The sequence below is a fragment of the Cololabis saira genome, chromosome 9, assembly GCF_033807715.1.
Source record: "Cololabis saira isolate AMF1-May2022 chromosome 9, fColSai1.1, whole genome shotgun sequence".
Lineage (NCBI taxonomy): Eukaryota > Metazoa > Chordata > Actinopteri > Beloniformes > Belonidae > Cololabis > Cololabis saira.
In genome coordinates this window covers 47964261-47985101 of record NC_084595.1, presented here as the reverse complement: position 1 = coordinate 47985101, position 20841 = coordinate 47964261, and the positions used below count along the sequence as shown (strand labels likewise).

The 20841-nt window shown below is 43.8% G+C and overlaps 1 protein-coding gene across 3 annotated transcripts in view; it reads right to left on the bottom strand.

The window, feature by feature from the left end:
* noxa1 (NADPH oxidase activator 1) overlaps positions 1-20752 on the bottom strand; it is a 54630-nt gene extending 33878 nt beyond the window's left edge. For all 3 annotated transcript variants that reach the window (XM_061729703.1, XM_061729704.1, XM_061729705.1), the window contains exons 1-7: positions 20732-20752; positions 19553-19614; positions 12334-12522; positions 11910-11992; positions 11061-11169; positions 4152-4286; positions 1423-1530 (exon numbers count right to left, since the gene is read on the bottom strand). In XM_061729703.1, the coding sequence (XP_061585687.1) occupies positions 1423-1530; positions 4152-4286; positions 11061-11169; positions 11910-11992; positions 12334-12507 (609 nt within the window). In that variant the 5' untranslated portion in view covers positions 12508-12522; positions 19553-19614; positions 20732-20752. The remainder of the gene's footprint in view (positions 1-1422; positions 1531-4151; positions 4287-11060; positions 11170-11909; positions 11993-12333; positions 12523-19552; positions 19615-20731) is intronic.
* Between the last annotated feature and the right edge of the window lie 89 nt (positions 20753-20841).

Sequence of the window (20841 nt, the reverse complement as noted above, 5' to 3'; positions counted from 1 at the left end):
TCCCTCCATGTTTTTCCAGGTCAGGTTTTTTGATTCATGTTCTGGTTTTTGCTATCCTGCTCAGCAGCGCTTTGTGTTTGTTTGATTAAATAAATCACCCTTTTTGGAACTCCTGCCTTCTGGTCTCCTGCATCTGGGTCCTACTCCGCTTCCTGACAGAACGGACCAGCCACTATGGACCCAGCAGGAGAGACTGTTGACTGGTGGGAATTCTTCTTCAATGAAGCAAAAAAAACAAGGCCCTGTTGGCAGGAGCCGGATTCACCCTTACGGGGAACACGCCTGGCTCTAGGTGGGCCCAGGTGTTTTCAGCCCCAGGGGAAACGACGGCAGCGGCAGCCCCAGCCTGTTCCCAGGGTGGTCCCGGACGCACCGTTCGCTGTTCCCGAGGTGGTCCCGGACGCACCCCGGCCTCTTCCACCCTTCTGGGGAACACACCTGGCTCGAGGCGGGTCCAGGTGTTTTCTGCCCCAGGGGAAATGATGAAAACGACGACGGCGGCGGCAGCCCCAGCCTGTTCCCGAGGCAGTCCCGGACGCACCCGTCGCTGTTCCCGAACTGTCTCGCCGGTCTGCCTGGCCCCGAGGACGGCCCCCTGAACTGTCTCGCCGGTCTACCCGCCCCCGAGGACAGCCCCCTGAACTGTCTCGCCGGTCTGCCTGGCCCCGAGGACGGCCCCCTGAACTGTCTCGCCGGTCTGCCCGGCCCCGAGGACGGCTCCCTGAACTGTCTCGCCGGTCTGCCTGGCCACGAGGACGGCTCCCTGAACTGTCTCGTCGGTCTGCCCGGCCCCGAGGACGGCTCCCTGAACTGTCTCGCCGGTCTGCCTGGCCCCTAGGACGGCTCCCTGAACTGTCTCGCCGGTCTGCCTGGCCCCGAGGACGGCCCCCTGAACTGTCTCGCCTGTCTACCCGGCCTAGTGCCCAGGCCCCTGAGCTCTGACTATGTGTTGGCCTTTGTTTGACAGCTAAAAATCGCTGAGACGTTCCAGCAAAGTGAGACAGTCTCAGGCTTCCGCAGGCAGGAGGATAATCAGCGGTGCGTGTCATGGTGAGTGTCACGTTCATGGTTCCATTACAATGGAGGAGCCTTCAGATATCCTTGAAAACTTCCACCACTTTCAGACCTTACTACTTCCCTGCATGTGTGTGTTAAGGGTACTGCTGCTACAGAGTGAATTTCCCCATTGAGGGAGAAATAAAGGATAATCTTCAGCATTTTCAGCTAACAAACCTGTAAACACCTTTCAAACATTAAACCATTCCCATTCCTTCAGCATGACAGCATTCAACACTGCATTTTTACAGGCAATGCAGCCTTTTCATGTTAACTTTTATATTTCATGTTCTAACTGAAGACTTTAAAGTTTGAAATGCAGCTTTTGTAGTTTGTCTGTGATGATGGCACACATTTGTGCATTACCTTTGCCTTCCCTAAGAAGTCTCTTTGCTGGAGCTCGTCAATGTCTTGTTTCCTGGGTCGAAATACCACACCCTCTGGTACCAGAAGAGGAGTAAGAACCTCATTTCTCTGTTTTGAAAATCAGGGTAAAAAACATTTAAGAAAAAAAACATTCCAAAAGAAATAAGGATTCTTTTGTTCAATGTCCATTTCAAATCAATATACGCAGGAAGCCAAACATCTGCCATCTACCATATTATTTTTATGGACAAGAAGATCCTTCTGAGTTTCTCAGACACTCTCTATGTCTCTATGTCTCTATGTTTAGTGTTTTGGTATTTTTTTCTGGATATCTTGGCTGACTTGACAAAATCCGCAGATTTGGAGAAAGTAAAGGAAGGGTTCAGTGATTTCCATTTGAGCTCTACAGCATATAAACTAGATACTTCACATCTGTCTATGAGCCCAGATATACTTGCATTTTGAATTTGCGTTTGCGTCCGTTCACGTGCACCACCAACTGCAACGTCGCTCACGTAGTACGCGAGGAGAGCGCGTCGTATCGGCGGTGACCAATTGGGGGCAGTAAGCAGAGCAACAGTTGGAAAAGTGATTAAATATTTAGTAGTAGTAGCAGTAGCAGATTAGAACAACAAACAAGTTAACATGACAACATTGGATGAAGAGGAGATTACAACATTGCTTTGGTTGCGATCTCGGCAAAGGAAACGGCACCAGCTGGTATCAGACCGGGACCAGCTGGTATCAGGACCAGCTGGTATCTGACCGGGACCAGCTGGTATCAGGACCAGCTGGTATCTGACCGGGACCAGCTGGTATCAGACCGGGACCAGCTGGTATCAGACTGGGCCAGAGCCAGAACTGCAGGTCGCTACGCGTTCAGTGTCTTTTTGAGAACGTGCACGTTGACGTGTCAAATGAATGCATGATACGCGTGGCGGCCATGATGCGTACGCGGTCTGAACTGCAAGTATATCTGGGCTCTATTTGAACAGATAAACTCTTCAGGATTGAATATTGTGGCAGGGTGGAGAGGTTGATGGGACACGCGCACCTGTGTCCCATTAGCCTGAGTGGCGCGCTCTCCACCCTGCCTGCCTTTATAAGGCAGAGCTGGCTGGTGGATGCTGGGGGGAGAAGGTGCTTCTGCACGTGTGTGTTGGTGAAACTGGTCTAATAAAAGGGTCTGCACTGAACTCTTTGTCTCTCCATCCTGTCGGTCGGGCCCCGTGGCACTCGCACTGCTACAAATATGAAATGTCTAGCCTTTCATAAATTGGCGACGATAGATGCCAAAAAGAGCACCCCCCCCTTCATCTGATTGGTTCATATTTGATAGTTCCTACTTTCTTCCATAACGTTTGAACGGGTTTTGATAAAGAAATGTGGGTGGTGTCATCGGACTCGGTATTGAGTACTTGACCTTCATTGGCATGAATTAGCCCCGTCCCTTCTTCTGATTGGTCGATATTTTATAATCCCTACTTTCTGCCATAACCCTTGAATGGTTTGGTATAGAGAGTCGTGGCTGGTGTCATCCTCTAAATGTCCAGGCCTGAAGAATCTACATGCAAGTCATACAAGCTTCCACTGCGGCCTGGATGTGCACAAGGGTGTGAGGGCCCGTTCATCGCTGCTTGCAGCTTTAATTAGGGCCCGAGCACTTACAGTGCTAAGGCCCTATTGTATCTGTAGGAATGTTTTATTGTCGTTATTCTTTCTTTCTTTCTTCTGACGAAATGAAGGCCTTTTTTCCCCCTAAACTTGCCCCAAAAGTCACCAAATTTTGCATGCAAGCCAGGCCTGGCGAAAAATTTGATATTCAATGGTTTGCATTAATGGGCGTGGCAAGATGGCTCAACAGCGCCCCCTAGAAAACTTTTCTCTGCTATAACTTTTGAATGGTTTGACATAGGAAGTCGTGGGTGGTGTCATTTCTGATATGCTTATAGGGGGCGGTGGCCATGAGTGTGAGGGCCCGTTCATCGCTGCTTGCAGCTTTAATTCTTATTATTATCATCGTTATCATAGGACTAATAAGGCTGCTGGTAAAATCCTGAATTTGTGTGTGTACTGTATGTGTTATGGTTTTCTTACTCATTTATTCAATGTGTAGTTTTTGATATTTAACTTAAGGCTGCTATACTTTCCAATAAGTACATCTAACAGCTAGATGTACCAGGTAGACCATTGAAGGCTTAATAAACTGTCAACAATCAAGGGGGGAATTTTACTGTTGCATGCACTGTGGGAATATTGTCTACGTTTCGAATTTTGAATGTTTTTATATTAGTATCTTCTTTGCTCTTTTGTTAATAACCCCCTCAACTTCTGAACCCTCAAACTACCTCTAGTTGACTTGGCCTGTTGCTTTTTGATGATGAGTTCATGGAGTTAAGCAATCAACCTAATAGGATCTACATGTAATCTGTATTCCGTCATTGCTGTTTTGTGACAAAAAGCATGTCAGCATGATCAAATGAAACACAATAAATTATTGTTTAACAAGATAAACTCTTACGATCTGTTTGAAAACAAAATATCTTACTAAGTCTTCCTCACAAAGCAAAACCATCCAAATGCTTTTAAACAATTGATCAAGCTGAAATGCAGAATGAGTGCAACATAAAGGCAACACAAACAGTGCAACAATAATGCCATACAGACATAATGCAATTTTAAGTGTGACAACTACTTTCCACTGAGAGATACATTTTTTAGACACTCACTTCAATGCTTTTCAAAGCTGCCTCGATGTGTCCCCCATGTCCTGCTCCTCTTTCCAGGGAAGCTAGATTCAGGACCTCCCTGGCCCGCTCCCATTGACCCATCCGACAATTCACAGCTGCTGCATTATATAACACCTAAAGTGGCACATTAAAATCACATATTTGAATATAATCACAGTGAAAAAATGTATAATCACATGTTTTAGAAACATTTAATATCATAAACACTGAGTATGATAAGTATAATTTATTGTCCATTCATCACATTATTACATATATAAGGGATAAAGTTGATGAGCGTAACCATGAAATAGTTTGGGTTCATACTATTTCCAAAAACACAAGGGTCAAGTACCAATAAGTGAAATCATTGCAGAATCGCTGCATATTCCATAGCATCTCAGCCTTTCAAATTTCTTCTTACAGGAAATTGAAAAAAAAATCCTTAATATATCCGAAGGGCAATTAATTGTTGTTATGGTTTTGATAGTTCCTGTTTTATTTTGAGCCTGTGTCTTTGTGTTTGAGTTCTGTCTTAACTTCCCTGTGTCCCATCTGCCCTGATTGTCCACACCTGTGTTTCGTTAACCCTTCTGGGTATATCTGGTCTTGTTTTCCCCTTGCTCCCTGCTGGTCTGTACTGTTTCCTCCCTCCGTGTTTCAGGTCTGGTTTTTTCTCCTGCTCTCCTGTTTGTTTGTTTCACCCTGCTCAGCAGCACTTTTGGTTTGCTTTTTTGAGAATAAAACACCCTTTTTGGAACTCCTGCCTCCTGGCCTCTCCTGCGTTTGGGTCCTAACAAACCAACTCCTGGCAGAACGGACCAGTCATCTTGGACCCAGCGGGAGTAATGAAAATGACCGGAGCCATGGAGATTTTTAAGCTGGCTTTGAAGAAGCTGCCTTCGCTGCGGATGGCAGAGGATCTGCACACAATCTCCTGCCTCTATCACATGGATGTCCTCTCCCACCTCAGGGACCACCAGCTGAGGTCGACGTGTACCTCTGCCAGGTATGAGAGACATGAGGCTAACCACATCCTGTTTTACCCAGACAGTATCGCTACCTATCGATACATCCTGCTCTTGGAGTCCGTCTTCGTCAAGGGGTACATGTACATGACAAGATGCTGTTTTGGCGAGCAGCTGTAAGTGCATCACTGTGGAGCCATCAGAAGTTATTGTGGTGGATAACGGCAGCAGGGGTGATGACAGCTTCATATTAAGAGGGGGACAGGGGTGGACTGGCATACCGGGCATCGTCCCGGTGGGCCGTTGACCCAATGTGGGCCGGTCCGGTCCGCTAGGTTTTTTTTTTTTTTTTTTTTTCTAAATTTCCTCCAATTGGGCCGGCCAATTGGCTACAGAGGGCTAGCAGTGTTTTGCCAGCATCGACATATATTATTGGTCTATTGTTTGTCGTTGTCAATCAATCCTGGGCTGACAGGCTCCGAGAGCCCTGACAGTTCTGTCAATCACGAGCTGGGGTGGGCGGGACCTCGTGGGCGGGATGGGCTGCTGCTTGGCCAGTTAAAGGCTGATTTATGGTTCCGCGTAACACCAACGCAAAGCCTACTGCGGTAAAGCTGAATCCCAATGTCTACCCTCACAGACTCACAGACTTACGTGCGCGCTCCCGCGACTTGTGTAAGGGTTTAGGGCTGTCCCACTCCTAAAGCCGTTAAGGGTTCAGGGCTGTCCCATTCCTAAAGCCGTTAAGGGTTCAGGGCTGTCCCATTCCTAAAGTCATTAAGGGTTCAGGGCTGTCCCATTCCTAAAGTCATTAAGGGTTCAGGGCTGTCCCATTCTTAAAGTCGTTAAGGGTTCAGGGCTGTCCCATTCCTAAAGTCATTAAGGGTTCAGGGCTGTCCCGTTCCTAAAGTCATTAAGGGTTCAGGGCTGTCCCATTCCTAAAGTCCTTAATGGTTCAGGGCTGTCCCATTCCTAAAGTCGTTAAGGGTTCAGGGCTGTCCCATTCCTAAAGTCATTAAGGGTTCAGGGCTGTCCCGTTCCTAAAGTCATTAAGGGTTCAGGGCTGTCCCATTCCTAAAGTCCTTAATGGTTCAGGGCTGTCCCATTCCTAAAGTCGTTAAGTGTTCAGGGCTGTCCCATTCCTAAAGTCATTAAGGGTTCAGGGCTGTCCTATTCCTAAAGTCATTAAGGGTACAGGGCTGTCCCATTCCTAAAGTCATTAAGGGTTCAGGGCTGTCCCATTCCTAAAGTCATTAAGGGTTCAGGGCTGTGCCGTTCCTAAAGTCGTTAAGGGTTCAGGGCTGTCCCATTCCTAAAGTCATTAAGGGTTCAGGGCTGTCCCGTTCCTAAAGTCATTAAGGGTTCAGGACTGTCCCATTCCTAAAGTCGTTAAGGGTTCAGGGCTGTCCCATTCCTAAAGTCGTTAAGGGTTCAGGGCTGTCCCATTCCTAAAGTCATTAAGGGTTCAGGGCTGTCCCATTCCTAAAGTCATTAAGGGTTCAGGGCTGTCCCATTCCTAAAGTCATTAAGGGTTCAGGGCTGTCCCGTTCCTAAAGTCATTAAGGGTTCAGGGCTGTGCCGTTCCTAAAGTCGTTAAGGGTTCAGGGCTGTCCCATTCCTAAAGTCATTAAGGGTTCAGGGCTGTGCCGTTCCTAAAGTCATTAAGGGTTCAGGGCTGTGCCATTCCTAAAGTCATTAAGGGTTCAGGGATGTCCCATTCCTAAAGTCATTAAGGGTTCAGGGCTGTCCCATTCCTAAAGTCATTAAGGGTTCAGGGCTGTCCCATTCCTAAAGTCGTTGAGGGTTCAGGGCTGTCCCATTCTTAAAGTCGTTAAGTGTGCGAGGGCTCCCAGCAGACATTTTGAGCCCTTACTGCTCACTTACCGTAAGTCAGCATCTCCGTAGACTTTGGGAAAGGCAATTACCCACAGTTCCTTGCGTTGTGACATAAAAGGAGGTTACCAGGGAGAATGTAAACAAAACAGGGGGCGGAGGAAAAGGAACCATGTGCGACTGCGAGGCGAAAGAAGTTCACCTGTAAGTATAAATACATAGCCCACTGGTGATTTAAACTCAGAAACTGTTGTCCCGTGATGATTTTTCAACTGCCCTATTATTATAGTCTTTTGGGTGAGCAATTTGTAACTTGTAGGAACAGGCATAGACAAGACCTTCTTTAAAGGGAATTTGACCTGGAATGGGATGGCACCTTGGGGTGTGGCAGTGGCCATAAGTGCGGGGGCCGATCAACACTGCTTGCAGCTTCAACATTTAATGCAGCTTCAACATTTAATATATCATATCCCATTTTATAAAAGACATTTCATTAAAAAATGGCAACAATACTCAGTTTCGAATGAATAACATAAACGTTTCACTGAGAGAGCCAATACACAGTTGCATTGTCTTTGTGTGCGTGTCTTATCTCTACTGTGAAATATTTGAGAAGATGCCTGGGTTCTGGGGTCCGTTTCACAAATCAGGTTTAGTGAAAACTCTGAGTCTGTTAACCCTGAAATGAGGGAAACTCTGAGTTTTCCGTTTCACAAAGGGAGGTAACTCAAACCAGAGAAAGAGAGGTAACTCTAGCCCGTTTCACAAAGAGAGGTAACTTAAGCTCTGGGTCAGTGACCGTAGTAACAGACGCTCTGAACCTAACCTGGTCAGTTACCGTAGTAACAGACTCTCTGAATCTAACCTGGTCAGTTACCGTAGTAACAGACTCTCTGAATCTAACCTGTTCAGTTACCGTAGTAACAGACTCTCTGATCCTAACCTGGGGCCGTATTCTCAAAACATTCTTAAGAAAAAAAATCTTCTTAAGTGCCATTTTTTTCTTAAGTTCTGTCTTAAGAAGAAAAAATTCTTAAGTCGTATTCTCCAAAAAAGTTCTTAAGTATTTTCTTAACTTTCTTCTTAAGTTTCTTCTTAAGAAAAAAGAAATGGTATTCTTGAAATAAAAGTTCTCAAATTTGTTCTTAACTTTTTTCTTAACTTAAGACAACCTTGGTGAGACTCTAATATCACCTTTTTCAACACATTTGCACATGCACAAACAAAGATCTGCAATATTGTGGAGCGATGCATTGGTGTAGTGAAGTCTCGCTTCATGTGAATCGACTAAATATAATGAAATTAATAAAAATAATAATAATAATAATAATATAATGAAATGAATAATACATATAATTTTGTATACCAAGTAGGTAGAGGTGCACTAAATAAAAACCCAAACATATGTAGCTTAATACAACAAAATAAAATTCAATAGACTGATATGTTCATTTTAATACCTTTTATTAAAATTGCGACGGCTCTGATGTACAGACGGAGCAGCAGCGCTGGTTCTGGGGCTCCAGTAAAAACATGAAGCTCCACTTTATATTCAGACAAACTAATATGGAAGCTACAACTGTTAGATTTCATCTATTAAACCAACATTTATCTTCCTAAATGATTTATTTCAGCCAGCGACAATTCTCCACAGAGCTGCAGGTCAGTTCATTGGTTCAGTTTCTCCCCAGGACGACAGCGCGGTTTTACCTGGCGATCACGTCTCTCCCCCCGGCCGTGAGCTAATGCTGCTCCCCGCGGCCGCCGGCTCTTCTCATCCCCGAAAATGTCGGAGCAAATTTCTCAACAGGCGTTATTTGGATAAACTGAGGCCAGGTTGGGGATCTTAAGGGGGACTTTGGCATCTGAAAAAATATTAAAACTTAATAAAGTGGCATATTAACAGCGCTACAGCGGAAATTAAAACAGCTTTTAGCCTGCTTTTAGCTCTCGGCTCCCGCTGTCGTTTTGGCGTAGTAACAGACTCTCTGAATCTAACCTGGTCAGTTACCGTAGTAACAGACGCTCTGAACCTAACCTGGTCAGTTACCGTAGTAACAGACGCTCTGAATCTAACCTGGTCAGTTACCGTAGTAACAGACGCTCTGAATCTAACCTGGTCAGTTACCGTAGTAACAGACGCTCTGAATCTAACCTGGTCAGTTACCGTAGTAACAGACGCTCTGAACCTAACCTGGTCAGTTACCGTAGTAACAGACGCTCTGAATCTAACCTGGTCAGTTACCGTAGTAACAGACGCTCTGAATCTAACCTGGTCAGTTACCGTAGTAACAGACGCTCTGAATCTAACCTGGTCAGTTACCGTAGTAACAGACGCTCTGAACCTAACCTGGTCAGTTACCGTAGTAACAGACGCTCTGAACCTAACCTGGTCAGTTACCGTAGTAACAGACGCTCTGAACCTAACCTGGTCAGTTACCGTAGTAACAGACTCTCTGAATCTAACCTGGTCAGTTACCGTAGTAACAGACGCTCTGAACCTAACCTGGTCAGTTACCGTAGTAACAGACTCTCTGAACCTAACCTGGTCAGTTACCGTAGTAACAGACGCTCTGAACCTAACCTGGTCGGGACCAGGTTTATATGAATGAACCTGAAGTTTCTCTGCGTCTCCGCCTCTTTCAGAGACACACGCACATTTGATTTCCTCATTCATTCAGTCAGCAGGCGAGTTTTGGCGAAGTTCTGCCGTCTGTCATTAAAAACAGAGTCAGTATATATATAATAGAAGTCCATCGTCACGAACATGGCATGTCCTTTTGATGAAGACACAATTGATGAAGGTGCAGCATTAATGCGGAGAGAATTAAATATTCGTCGGGAGATGGTTATCAGACCGCGTAATACATGTATATTACATAGTCTCATTACAGGCAAAGCAATATATGTTAATCCTTTATTTGTTATAATTTTGATGATTCAATTGTTTAATGATTTCATAATATATTCTAATTTTTTTAGATTTTTTATTTGGGGTTTTCATAAACTGTGAGCCATAATCATCAAAATTATAACAAATAAAGGCTTGAAATATCTCACTTTGCATGTAGTGGGAAATAATATTTGTTTCACCTTAAGTTGAATTTACTACGAATGAAGTTTTGCAATATATTCAAATGTTCCGACCTCCACCTGTATATTATTACATGAATAAATAAGAGCATAATACAGGGGTCTCCAACTCCGGTCCTGGAGAGACCTATCCAGCATGTTTTAGGTGTCTCCCTGCATGAACACACCTGATTCTAATCAATGGTCGTCATTAACTTGTCATCAAGGTCCTGACAGTTCTGTTGCGGACACAGCTCCTTGTATCATGGTGTGCTGAAGCAGGGAAAGATCTAAAACATGCTGGATAGGTGCTCTCCAGGACCAGAGTTGGAGACCCCTGCTGGCATAATATGTGTCTGTATTGGTTCAATACGGAACGCAACTTTTAATTCCCGGGACAGGTGGCAAGCCTATTATCATAAACCTGTCCAAGCCATTGGTTCCACAGGATTGCAGGTGAATGATGTAGAGATCTGTTAAATAAATTTTATATTATATTCTGTGCTGCAGTGTTACTCTTTTTTCGAAAAACATGTTCAAATTCGCCGTATGCGCGCATTAAAATCTCTAATTCCATTCGGGTGAAAAAGGACACGGCGTGTTTCCTCAAAGGGATTTTGTAAATTAAAATGTTAAACAAAGTTTAAAAAAAAAAAAAAAAAAGTATGTGGATCTTTTGCTGTTGTTGTCGTGTTTCCATGGTGAATCGTTGTATCAGGGCTCTATAGATACTGGCTTTTGATAGTTGTGACGCACGCGCTTAACTCCAGGTGAAACTACTTAGAGTTGAGTAAATTACCTCAAATCCGCTGTTCTGGAACCGAAAACTCAGAGTTTCCGATCTCAGAGTAGATCAACTAAGAGTTCAGGATTAGACTCAGAGTTTGTTGAACCTGCTTTGTGAAACGTACCCCAGGACTCCATCAATAGGACTTATCTGTGTGTGACTTCTGAACCACACAACGGAAGCAGCCCAACACATTTCTGTGTGCATGTTATTGATGTGTGATACAGAAAGAAAGATTGAATGTCAGACCTGCCAGCTATAGAGTTTGAATCTCAGTCCAAGCTGTCTGTAGTCAATAACTACATTCCCTCTCATATGCTTCTGTGCCCAGATACAGTCTGATAGAGCTTCCTCCAACCTGGACAGAGAAGAATACAGGCAAAAAGATACAGAGAAATCAAAAAAATAAAAGTCATGAACGGCATCATTTTGCTTGAGGTGATGATCTGAGTCATGCATCTGATGCATACACCAACATTCAATTATGCAGTTGAATTCTGAATAAATGAATACAATATATGATATGAAGTGAAAAAGAGAAATTTGTTATATCTATCATTTTGTCACATTTTTCCTGAACACAGCTATTTCCCTGAAAAAACTATTTCAAAAACAGTTTTTCATTTAAAAATTCTCCACAAGTTGTGTTCTAGGAACAGGTCAGTGTTGCAGACAGGCCAGGCCGGTAGCTGGGCCTTTGGCGCAGACTATGCAGAACGTTGTTTTACATCATGTTGTTGAAAAAGCACCAGACAATACTCGTTGTGAGCACACAGTTCCTGTTTCTTTTTGTCTGACCACAATATACTGCTATATTTAAACTATATAATATCAACACTCATGCATCTCTAACAAGGTTAATGTGAGGTTTCCTTTTTTTCACAGTCAAGTGGCATTTGTGAATTTTTTTGCCTGTACTTCTGCTTGCAATTCAGTCTATGGTTTACTTTCAGTGTTACCTTCCAGTTTGGTTTGTAGTTGTCCTCCTTGATTAAATATAGAACTTTTAATTGGGACCACTTCCTTCCCGGTTTCCTACATGTGGGAACTTCCTAAACCTTTTCTCATAACGGTTGTAAGCCCATCAGAGGGTCCTACCTGTCAATCTGCATCATCACTCCTGCTCTCTGAAAGAAGCCAACAGCAAGACGTTGATCCTTGGCAATGGTGTGGTCTAAAGCCTGGGCATCACAGGGAAGACGAGACAAATATGGACTGGCTTAAAACTGGGAAAACTTTAATTTGTCTTAATTGTAGGATTCAGCTGCAGTGATGTGATCATTTTATAACCTCTCATCTCTGTTTATCTTGCTATTCAGAACCTTCTTGCAGCTGTCTGGAAAAACAAATATTTCACTTAATTGTATTTAGGCTCTTGTGAAATTGAAATTGTTTTGTTTCAAACTGAAATAGACTGATTAGAAATCCTTATCTTTTGAAAAAGAAAAGGCTATCTAATTTAAAATATTAAAAAAGTTGATTAGGTCAATTAAAATACAATTATTTGACTTTATGTACCAACCTTGAGAGCGAGGTCCGGCTCTCCCAGAGTCAGGTGAGCTGAAGCAACGTTAAACAATGTGCGAGATGTAGGTTCACTAATCTGCTGGAGTTTTGCCAGAGCTCCCTCCCAGTCACGCTCATCCATGGCTGTTACAGACTCATTCCACAACCGCAGTAATTCAGCGTAAAGCATTCTGGACCGCAGACACTGGATGAAAGCAAAAGAAAAGAAAGAAAATGGAACAGACATAAATAAAGAGTAGGTTTTTTCTTACTTTTTCATCGTTAAACGATTTTTGGGGGACAAAAGGGGGAAAGACCAACATCACAATACCCTGCAGTGGAATGAGGGTGGGCATTTTCGTGCATCTAAAAGAATGCAGGATGGGCTGCACCAGCATAGGTTCTGAAAATGGGTCCAAGGATTTCATTGCAATATCTCATGGCAAACGGGGTGTCATTAGTCTAGTTTGTAGAGGTCTGTGCGTTCCTCCCTGTTGGCCGTCACTGAGCCATCGCCAGTCGTGTTGAACTGCCACGTAAATAACTCCCCTCCGAGGGTAGCCTTAAGGCTGAATTATGGTTCTGCGTTAAATCAACGCAGAGCCTACACCGTAGACTGACCGGTTCGGTTCTCGGCTCGCTTAGAGACCTAGAGTGGTGCGTTTGGAGTGAGAACATAATCCACACAGCCATGCCCGCCGATAGGGGGGGGGACAAACGGAACAAACAGAACTGGGCCCTCATTAATTTTTTTAATTTTTTTTAATTTTTAATTTTTAATTTTTAATTTTTTTAATTCTCATTAAATTATGGAATCATTTTTCAAAATGTTTCAAAATATGCCTATTTGTGGAAAAAATATGGAAAAACAAATAACAAGCTTTTATGTAACTCAAATGAGTTACATAAAAGCTTGTTATTTGTTTTCTTCCTAATTGTCCTTGTGGTCAAGAACCCCCAACACAAAAATGGTCTGGCCTGATCAAAATTTGATGTTATCATTTAATTCAACCATTAGAATGGTCAAAATGTCCGGTCAGCACAAGTCTGGTGCTCAGAAAAGAAGAGAAAAGAGAAGAAGAGAAGAAGAAAATAGAGGCCTCAGAGATTCTCAACACAAATATTTTAAAAAGGTGGTGACGGTGAAGCTGGAATTAATAAAGTCAAGGTAGAGCAAGGTAAGAAACAGCGCAGCTAACGTTTACCAACCTTGTAACTTAACCTAACTGGCTAGTCTAATGTTAACATCCATTAGCTTGTATAAAAACCTGAAGAGCAGAGGGAGAGGAGAGGAAGAGGAGAAGGAGAGATCCGGGCGCAGGGGGACCCATCTTAGATTATTTTGTCCGGGAGGTTTCAATTCGGGCAGGCAGGCGCGGTGCAAATGCCGAACTCGGTGGCAGAGCGGTCCGCTCTTGCGCCGCGGGAGCACATACACAATGAATGGGATCACCGGCGGCGGTCTGCGCTTTGCACCTTCTATGTGAAGACGCCACAACAGAAAAACAAAACAACTGTATCGATTTAGCCCCTGAATCGGAACAAAACAAACGGGCCACAGGTATGAAAGCAGCCTTTGATTCACTGTGACCGGAAAAGCCAGAAGCTAAACAAAGTATCAGCTAGCGGTCTCGGGGGGTACTGCACCACGGTGAAATGGAGTGACAGAGAAGTCCGAAGGGTTCACGATGGCGTCACAGTGACGGCGTAGGCTCTGTGTTGGTTTAACGCGGAACCATAATTCAGGCTTAACAGCAGCAACAGAAAGTCACATGTAGAGCCTATGTTTGCTAGATGAGTAACTTGGGAGAAGGAGAACCGTGAGCTACTCAGCCTCTACCCCTCGCATTTCTGAAAGAAAAAAATGTGGGTCCTGTAGCGGGCCAGGTTTTTCTTTATCAAAATTTGCTGTTCCAAGTTGGCTGAAAATGTGGGGTGATGGCGGGTCATATCCTAACCTACCCACACATCACTGGTACAGAGGTACGTGTGGATGCAGAGTCAGAACCAGCAGTGGTGGGATCGGGACACAAGCGTCTTCATTGACATAGTTCATCCATAATTTCAGGATGTCGGGGAAGACTTTTGAATATATCTGTCAGCGCCTCTCCTCTAGACTTTCAAGAAAAAACATTAATCTCCTGTGACATCAAAGTCAGATGAAATGGATTTAACAGTTATCAATGAAAACAGCCTTTTAACATTTATCATTCAAAACACTTATTGTTGGTTTAGAACAGGCATGTGAATGTTTTGTTTTGTGACATTATTTGGTTAATATTGATCAACTTTCTTTATTTTCTTTCATAAGATTAATTATAAGTTTGTAATAGGCATCATTTAATCTGAATGAACTTTCTTGACATGTGAATTGACATTCCTTTTAATAGAGAAAGTTTTTGTTGTTACTATTAAGATTTAGTTTTCATGTTTTTTTTAGGTCAATCCTGATAAGATATGATACCCCAAGAGAGGGGGCAGCTCGGCCTTTTAAGAAGAGGAATGCTATGGTGTCAAATTTTTCTTGGCTCTTTTCCAGAGCCTCCCTAAGCCCATCGTAACACTACAGACTTCTTTTATCTTAGTTCAGTTTTGCAGACAATTTGTTTGTTTTCTTCCCCAGTTCAGGTTTTGACTTAGTTCAGTTCCAATATGAAAGCACATGCAGTGAACAAATAACCATCCTCACTCTTAGGGTGTTGTCCCAAGCTGAAGAATTACTTAAAGGTTTTGGTTTTTGCCTGGAAGTTTTGTCCAAATTTTTTATGTTTTGAAGCATTTTTGCTCAGCTCACCAATAACATTATTTTTTCCCTTTTTAGAGAAACATACATTTTGTAATGTTAGGTTATTTTATTTTATCTGTAAACCAGGTCATATCCAGAAAGTCCTTTCATATATGTGGCAGGGCGAGTGCCACGGGGGCCCGACCGAAGGATGGAGAGACACAGAGTTTCGTGCAGACCCTTTTTATTTCACCCAAAGTTTCACCACGCACGTGCACAAGCACACACAGCTCCTCAGCAGCAGCTCCATCGGCCCCTCCGCTGCTGTCCAGCTCCCTTATAAGGCAGGCAGGGTGGAGAGAACCCGCCACTCAGGTTGATGGGACACAGGTGCGCGTGTCCCATCGACCTCTCCACCCTGCCACAATATATTATCATCATTTTTTCTTTTGTATTTTTACCTAATATTATTTTTCATTGGCTACTTGATCAATCCAAGGGCTGCACAAAGGCTTTCAAGAAGAAGTGAAAATTCCCTCTGAAATTTCCCAAAGATAAACAGCTGAGTCCTGATCCTGCACACTTGTGTCTGTTGCCTGCCTGCAACCATCCTCTCAGAAACCTGCTCCATCATGATTTATTCATGATTTATTATTGCTCCATCAGGATCCGCTTTATTCTGAACACAGATGCTAACACAGATGCTAGCATGACTTGTTAACTTTGTCCCTCTACACAACTCGTCTCTCCTGCATCTGTTAATTTTGTCAACTCCTAACTTTGGGTGCTAACAGGGTCATATCCAGTTACATTACATTCTCCTTCTTTTGAGATTTACTCAATGAATGTACCATTTATAAGAGCCTTAAACACAAACATCCATCCATCCATTTTCCACCGCTTATCCGTTCCCGGGTCGCGGGGGCAGCAGCCTCAACAGGGATGCCCAGACTTCCTTCACCCCAGACACTTCCTCCAGCTCTTCCTCCAGCTCTTCCTCCATCTCCTCCTCCATCTCTTCCTCCATCTCTTCCTCCAGCTCTTCCTCCATCTCTTCCTTTAGCTCTTCCCCCAGTTTTTCCTCCAGCTCTTCCCCCAGCTCTTCCCCCAGCTCTTCCTCCAGCTCTTTCTCCATCTCTTCCTCCATCTCTTCCTCCAGCTCTTCCTCCAGCTCTTCCTCCATCTCTTCCTTTAGCTCTTCCTCCAGCTCTTCCTCCATCTCTTCCTCCAGCTCTTCCTCCATCTCTTCCTCCAGCTCTTCCTCCAGCCCTCATCTCTAAGGGAGTCCAGCCACCCTGCGGAGGAAACTCATCTCGGCCGCTTGTATCCGCGATCTTGTCCTTTCGGTCACTACCCAAAGTTCACGACCAAGTTAATAACTTCGCCTTTCGACTCAGCTTCTTCTTCACCACGATGATCCGGTACACCGACCACATAAATGTGATCGAAGAGAAATCCGTTCTGGGCCAGTGCAATGAAATCGGGGCTAGCGGCTGATTGGCTACTTTTTCACCAAGCTCAGAATAACTGCACTACCGTTATTAGGGAAGCTAAACATGAGTATTCATTATTGCAGACCACTGACAACTTAAACGAACCAAGGAATTTCTTGCATACCATAAAATCTCTCAGCCAATACTTGCTTTTAAGAGCTGCCACCTAACATTGTTGTCGATTCCACTCCTATATCATATAAAACTGAGATGCTAAACTGTTTTAACAAACATTTTATAGCCTCCAGCTCCTTGTTTGACTCTTCACGTGATGGTAACTCACCCACTATAGTGACTCCAAACCAAAAACGAAATTACTGAGAGGCTAAGTAAGGGAGCATGGTACTGCTGACTCGCTACACAAACGACAAGCCATTTCCGTGTTATCCGATTACTGTGTCTGTATTTATTTTCCTCCAACGTCGAACAAACAGTCAAAAGCCAGGCAAGATATTCACTCTCAGTTTGTAGTTAAATTCAGGGCAGCTCAATCTGTCAGAACAAGAGCAATCAATTATTGTCACACCGTGGTGGGGTTGTCTTGGGCCTTTTTGTCTTGTCATTTCCTGTTTTATTTTGAAAGAAGTAACTCTCCTCTCGTTTCAGGTCACTTGCCCTTCCTCATGTGTCACCGGTCTGATTGTCTTCCCTGATTCCTGATTGTGTTCACCTGCTCCGCATCACCCTCATGTGTTCACCTGCTCCTCATCACCCTCATGTGTTCACCTGCTCCGCATTACCCTCATGTGTTCACCTGCTCCTCATTACCCTCATGTGTTCACCTGCTCCTCATCACCCTCATGTGTTCACCTGCTCCTCATCACCCTCATGTGTTCACCTGCTCCTCATTACCCTCATGTGTTCACCTGCTCCTCATCACCCTCATGTGTTCACCTGCTCCTCATCACCCTCATGTGTTCACCTGCTCCTCATTACCCTCATGTGTTCACCTGCTCCTCATTACCCTCATGTGTTCACCTGCTCCTCATTACCCTCATGTGTTCACCTGCTCCTCATTACCCTCATGTGTTCACCTGCTCCTCATTACCCTCATGTGTTCACCTGCTCCTCATTACCCTCATGTGTTCACCTGCTCCTCATTACCCTCATGTGTTCACCTGCTCCTCATCACCCTCATGTGTTCACCTGCTCCTCATTACCCTCATGTGTTCACCTGCTCCTCACTACCCTCATGTGTTCACCTGCTCCTCATCACCCTCATGTGTTCACCTGCTCCTCATTACCCTCATGTGTTCACCTGCTCCTCATTACCCTCATGTGTTCACCTGCTCCTCACTACCCTCATGTGTTCACCTGCTCCTCATCACCCTCATGTGTTCACCTGCTCCTCATTACCCTCATGTGTTCACCTGCTCCTCATTACCCTCATGTGTTCACCTGCTCCTCATTACCCTCATGTGTTCACCTGCTCCTCACTACCCTCATGTGTTCACCTGCTCCTCATTACCCTCATGTGTTCACCTGCTCCTCATTACCCTCATGTGTTCACCTGCTCCTCATCACCCTCATGTGTTCACCTGCTCCTCACTACCCTCATGTGTTCACCTGCTCCTCATTACCCTCATGTGTTCACCTGCTCCTCATTACCCTCATGTGTTCACCTGCTCCTCACTACCCTCATGTGTTCACCTGCTCCTCATCACCCTCATGTGTTCACCTGCTCCTCATTACCCTCATGTGTTCACCTGCTCCTCATTACCCTCATGTGTTCACCTGCTCCTCATTACCCTCATGTGTTCACCTGCTCCTCACTACCCTCATGTGTTCACCTGCTCCTCACTACCCTCATGTGTTCACCTGCTCCTCATCACCCTCATGTGTTCACCTGCTCCTCATTACCCTCATGTGTTCACCTGCTCCTCATTACCCTCATGTGTTCACCTGCTCCTCATTACCCTCATGTGTTCACCTGCTCCTCACTACCCTCATGTGTTCACCTGCTCCTCATTACCCTCATGTGTTCACCTGCTCCTCATTACCCTCATGTGTTCACCTGCTCCTCATCACCCTCATGTGTTCACCTGCTCCTCATCACCCTCATGTGTTCACCTGCTCCTCATCACCCTCATGTGTTCACCTGCTCCTCATCACCCTCATGTGTTCACCTGCTCCTCATCACCCTCATGTGTTCATAGTCAGCATCTCCCCTGGTCTTGTCCAGTGTGTTGGTCTCTGTTCATGTGTTCACCCCAGCCGTCTTCACAGTTTTGGATCACAGTCATTGCCACAGTTCTCATCGGTTTCCTCCAAGTGGGACATTTTTTGTTGGAAGTGTAATATCTTAGTTGAATTCTCTAGTTAATTTTGGCATAGCCTTTAGTTTCCTCCATGTGGAGTGATTTTTAAGTTTTGGTATTGATTAACCCTGCTTCTTTGTAAGGAAGCACGTTATAGATAATATTTCATAGCCTGCTTTTTTCTCAGCCTTGGTATTAAAGCGGTCTCTATTAAAGACTCTGATACCCTGCATCTGCATCTGCATCTGTGTATACACCTGGTTGTGACAATTATGTCCCGATGCTTCCTACAACTCGTTTCAAAAGTTCTGTTTTAATCAGAAGAAAAAAAAATAAAGGCTGAACACAAGTCAACAACAAATCATGTTTATATTTCTACCTTTTCTCATATCATTTTTTAGATTATGTTTATGTGAAACATGTATTTTGATCAAAGTTGGCTGGGAGGGCCAGTGCCACCCAGGCCCCTGACCCCGGCCGGGCCCGGGAGTTGAACTAGGAACCTCCTTGCTGTGAGGCAACAGTGCTAACCACCAAGCCACCGTGCTGCCCACAATAAAACATTATCAAGAAAATAAAAGTAGAGTAGGCTGTAAATCAGCTTGGCTGAAGATTTTCTATTAAATTCTTCGCACCTTTCCTGAAACCCTTCCTTTTAGCCTCTCTGTCTTGTTGTACATGCTGTTCAGTTTAGTTCACAGGATTTGTATAGTCATTCAAATAAATGGCAGAAAATGTCATGTAAACTTATATGCTTACCGTTGTTTGTGGGATGAAAGGCAGGTGAAAGCTCTGTCAGTCTTGGTCTCTCTTTGCACCTGCTGTGTAGACGGGAAACACAATAGAAAAAAAGCCTAGCGTCATGAGGAGTCTCCACCCCGCTGCTATGAGGAAGTCTTTTATCCACATTCCCCAGATATGACCCATGGAGCCACACTGGCGCTGGAAATCACCTGTTTACGGGACAATAAAGACAATAACTAAATACAACAACCACTCAAGATTCATTTAAACCTGTTTTATTTAATTGTCTCATGTCAATAAATTTCACATTCATTTCAAACTTTTTATGTCAAACGTTTGTGTTGTAGGAACAGAGATTTCCAGAGGTTTTTGTAGCAAGTCTAATTGTATTTACTCGTCATATTCTCTTTGCAGAAAGGTATAGTGACTTCATTGAATTCACAGAAGAAGTTTTGAATGAGATGTATTAAGTGCGACTTTTGACCTCAATTTAAAGGGATTATTTCCGAGGAGGAAGTGCAAAGGAAAAGATACCTCTGCTTCTCAGAAGTCATGGGTGGGGGGATGCACTATCAACACAGGCAAGCACTTTTTCCTGCTATTCAAATGCTAGGAACAATTACTTCATATTTACGGTTCTTGTCCGGCTGGGTGAACCTGCTATATGAGTTTTGTCTTGTTGATCAGACAACACAGAAACTGTGTTGCCCTGCCCAGAAATCTGAATCTAATTAAAATTGGTGAAGTGAAATAAAGGCCATAGTGTTTTTTTCTTTGTTTTTTATTCTAAAGCAATACAAATAACACAAAGGGCAAACAAAATAAAAAGGTGAAAAGGTTAAGAAAGCCAAGATCATTCATTATGTTCTAGTAATATCGAAGGATGTCATTCTTTTTAACTCTTATGTAGCCTATTTATCTGTACATTCATTTATTATATTGGATTGGATGTGTTGTATCAAATATTCAAATATACGGTCTCAAATATTGAAATACTGCTTTAAATAGCTACTGTTTAAAGTACTTTGCCTGCAATATCTTTGCATGTTGCTCTGTAATGTGTGTATACTGTATCATGCATATTGTGTTTTTGTACTGTATTTCTACCACGTCTGTCCACTTTAAGGAGTTGCCCTCTATACTCATTGTATCTATAACAATAACGGCTTTTCTATCTAATATACATTTACTCACATATTCAGGAGCTTAAAAACTAAGACGGGAAAAATTATTATTCCTTCAAGATTGAGAGACTGAGATAAGGTAAATCGGTAAAAGGGGATTTTTTTAGGAAATGAAAAACA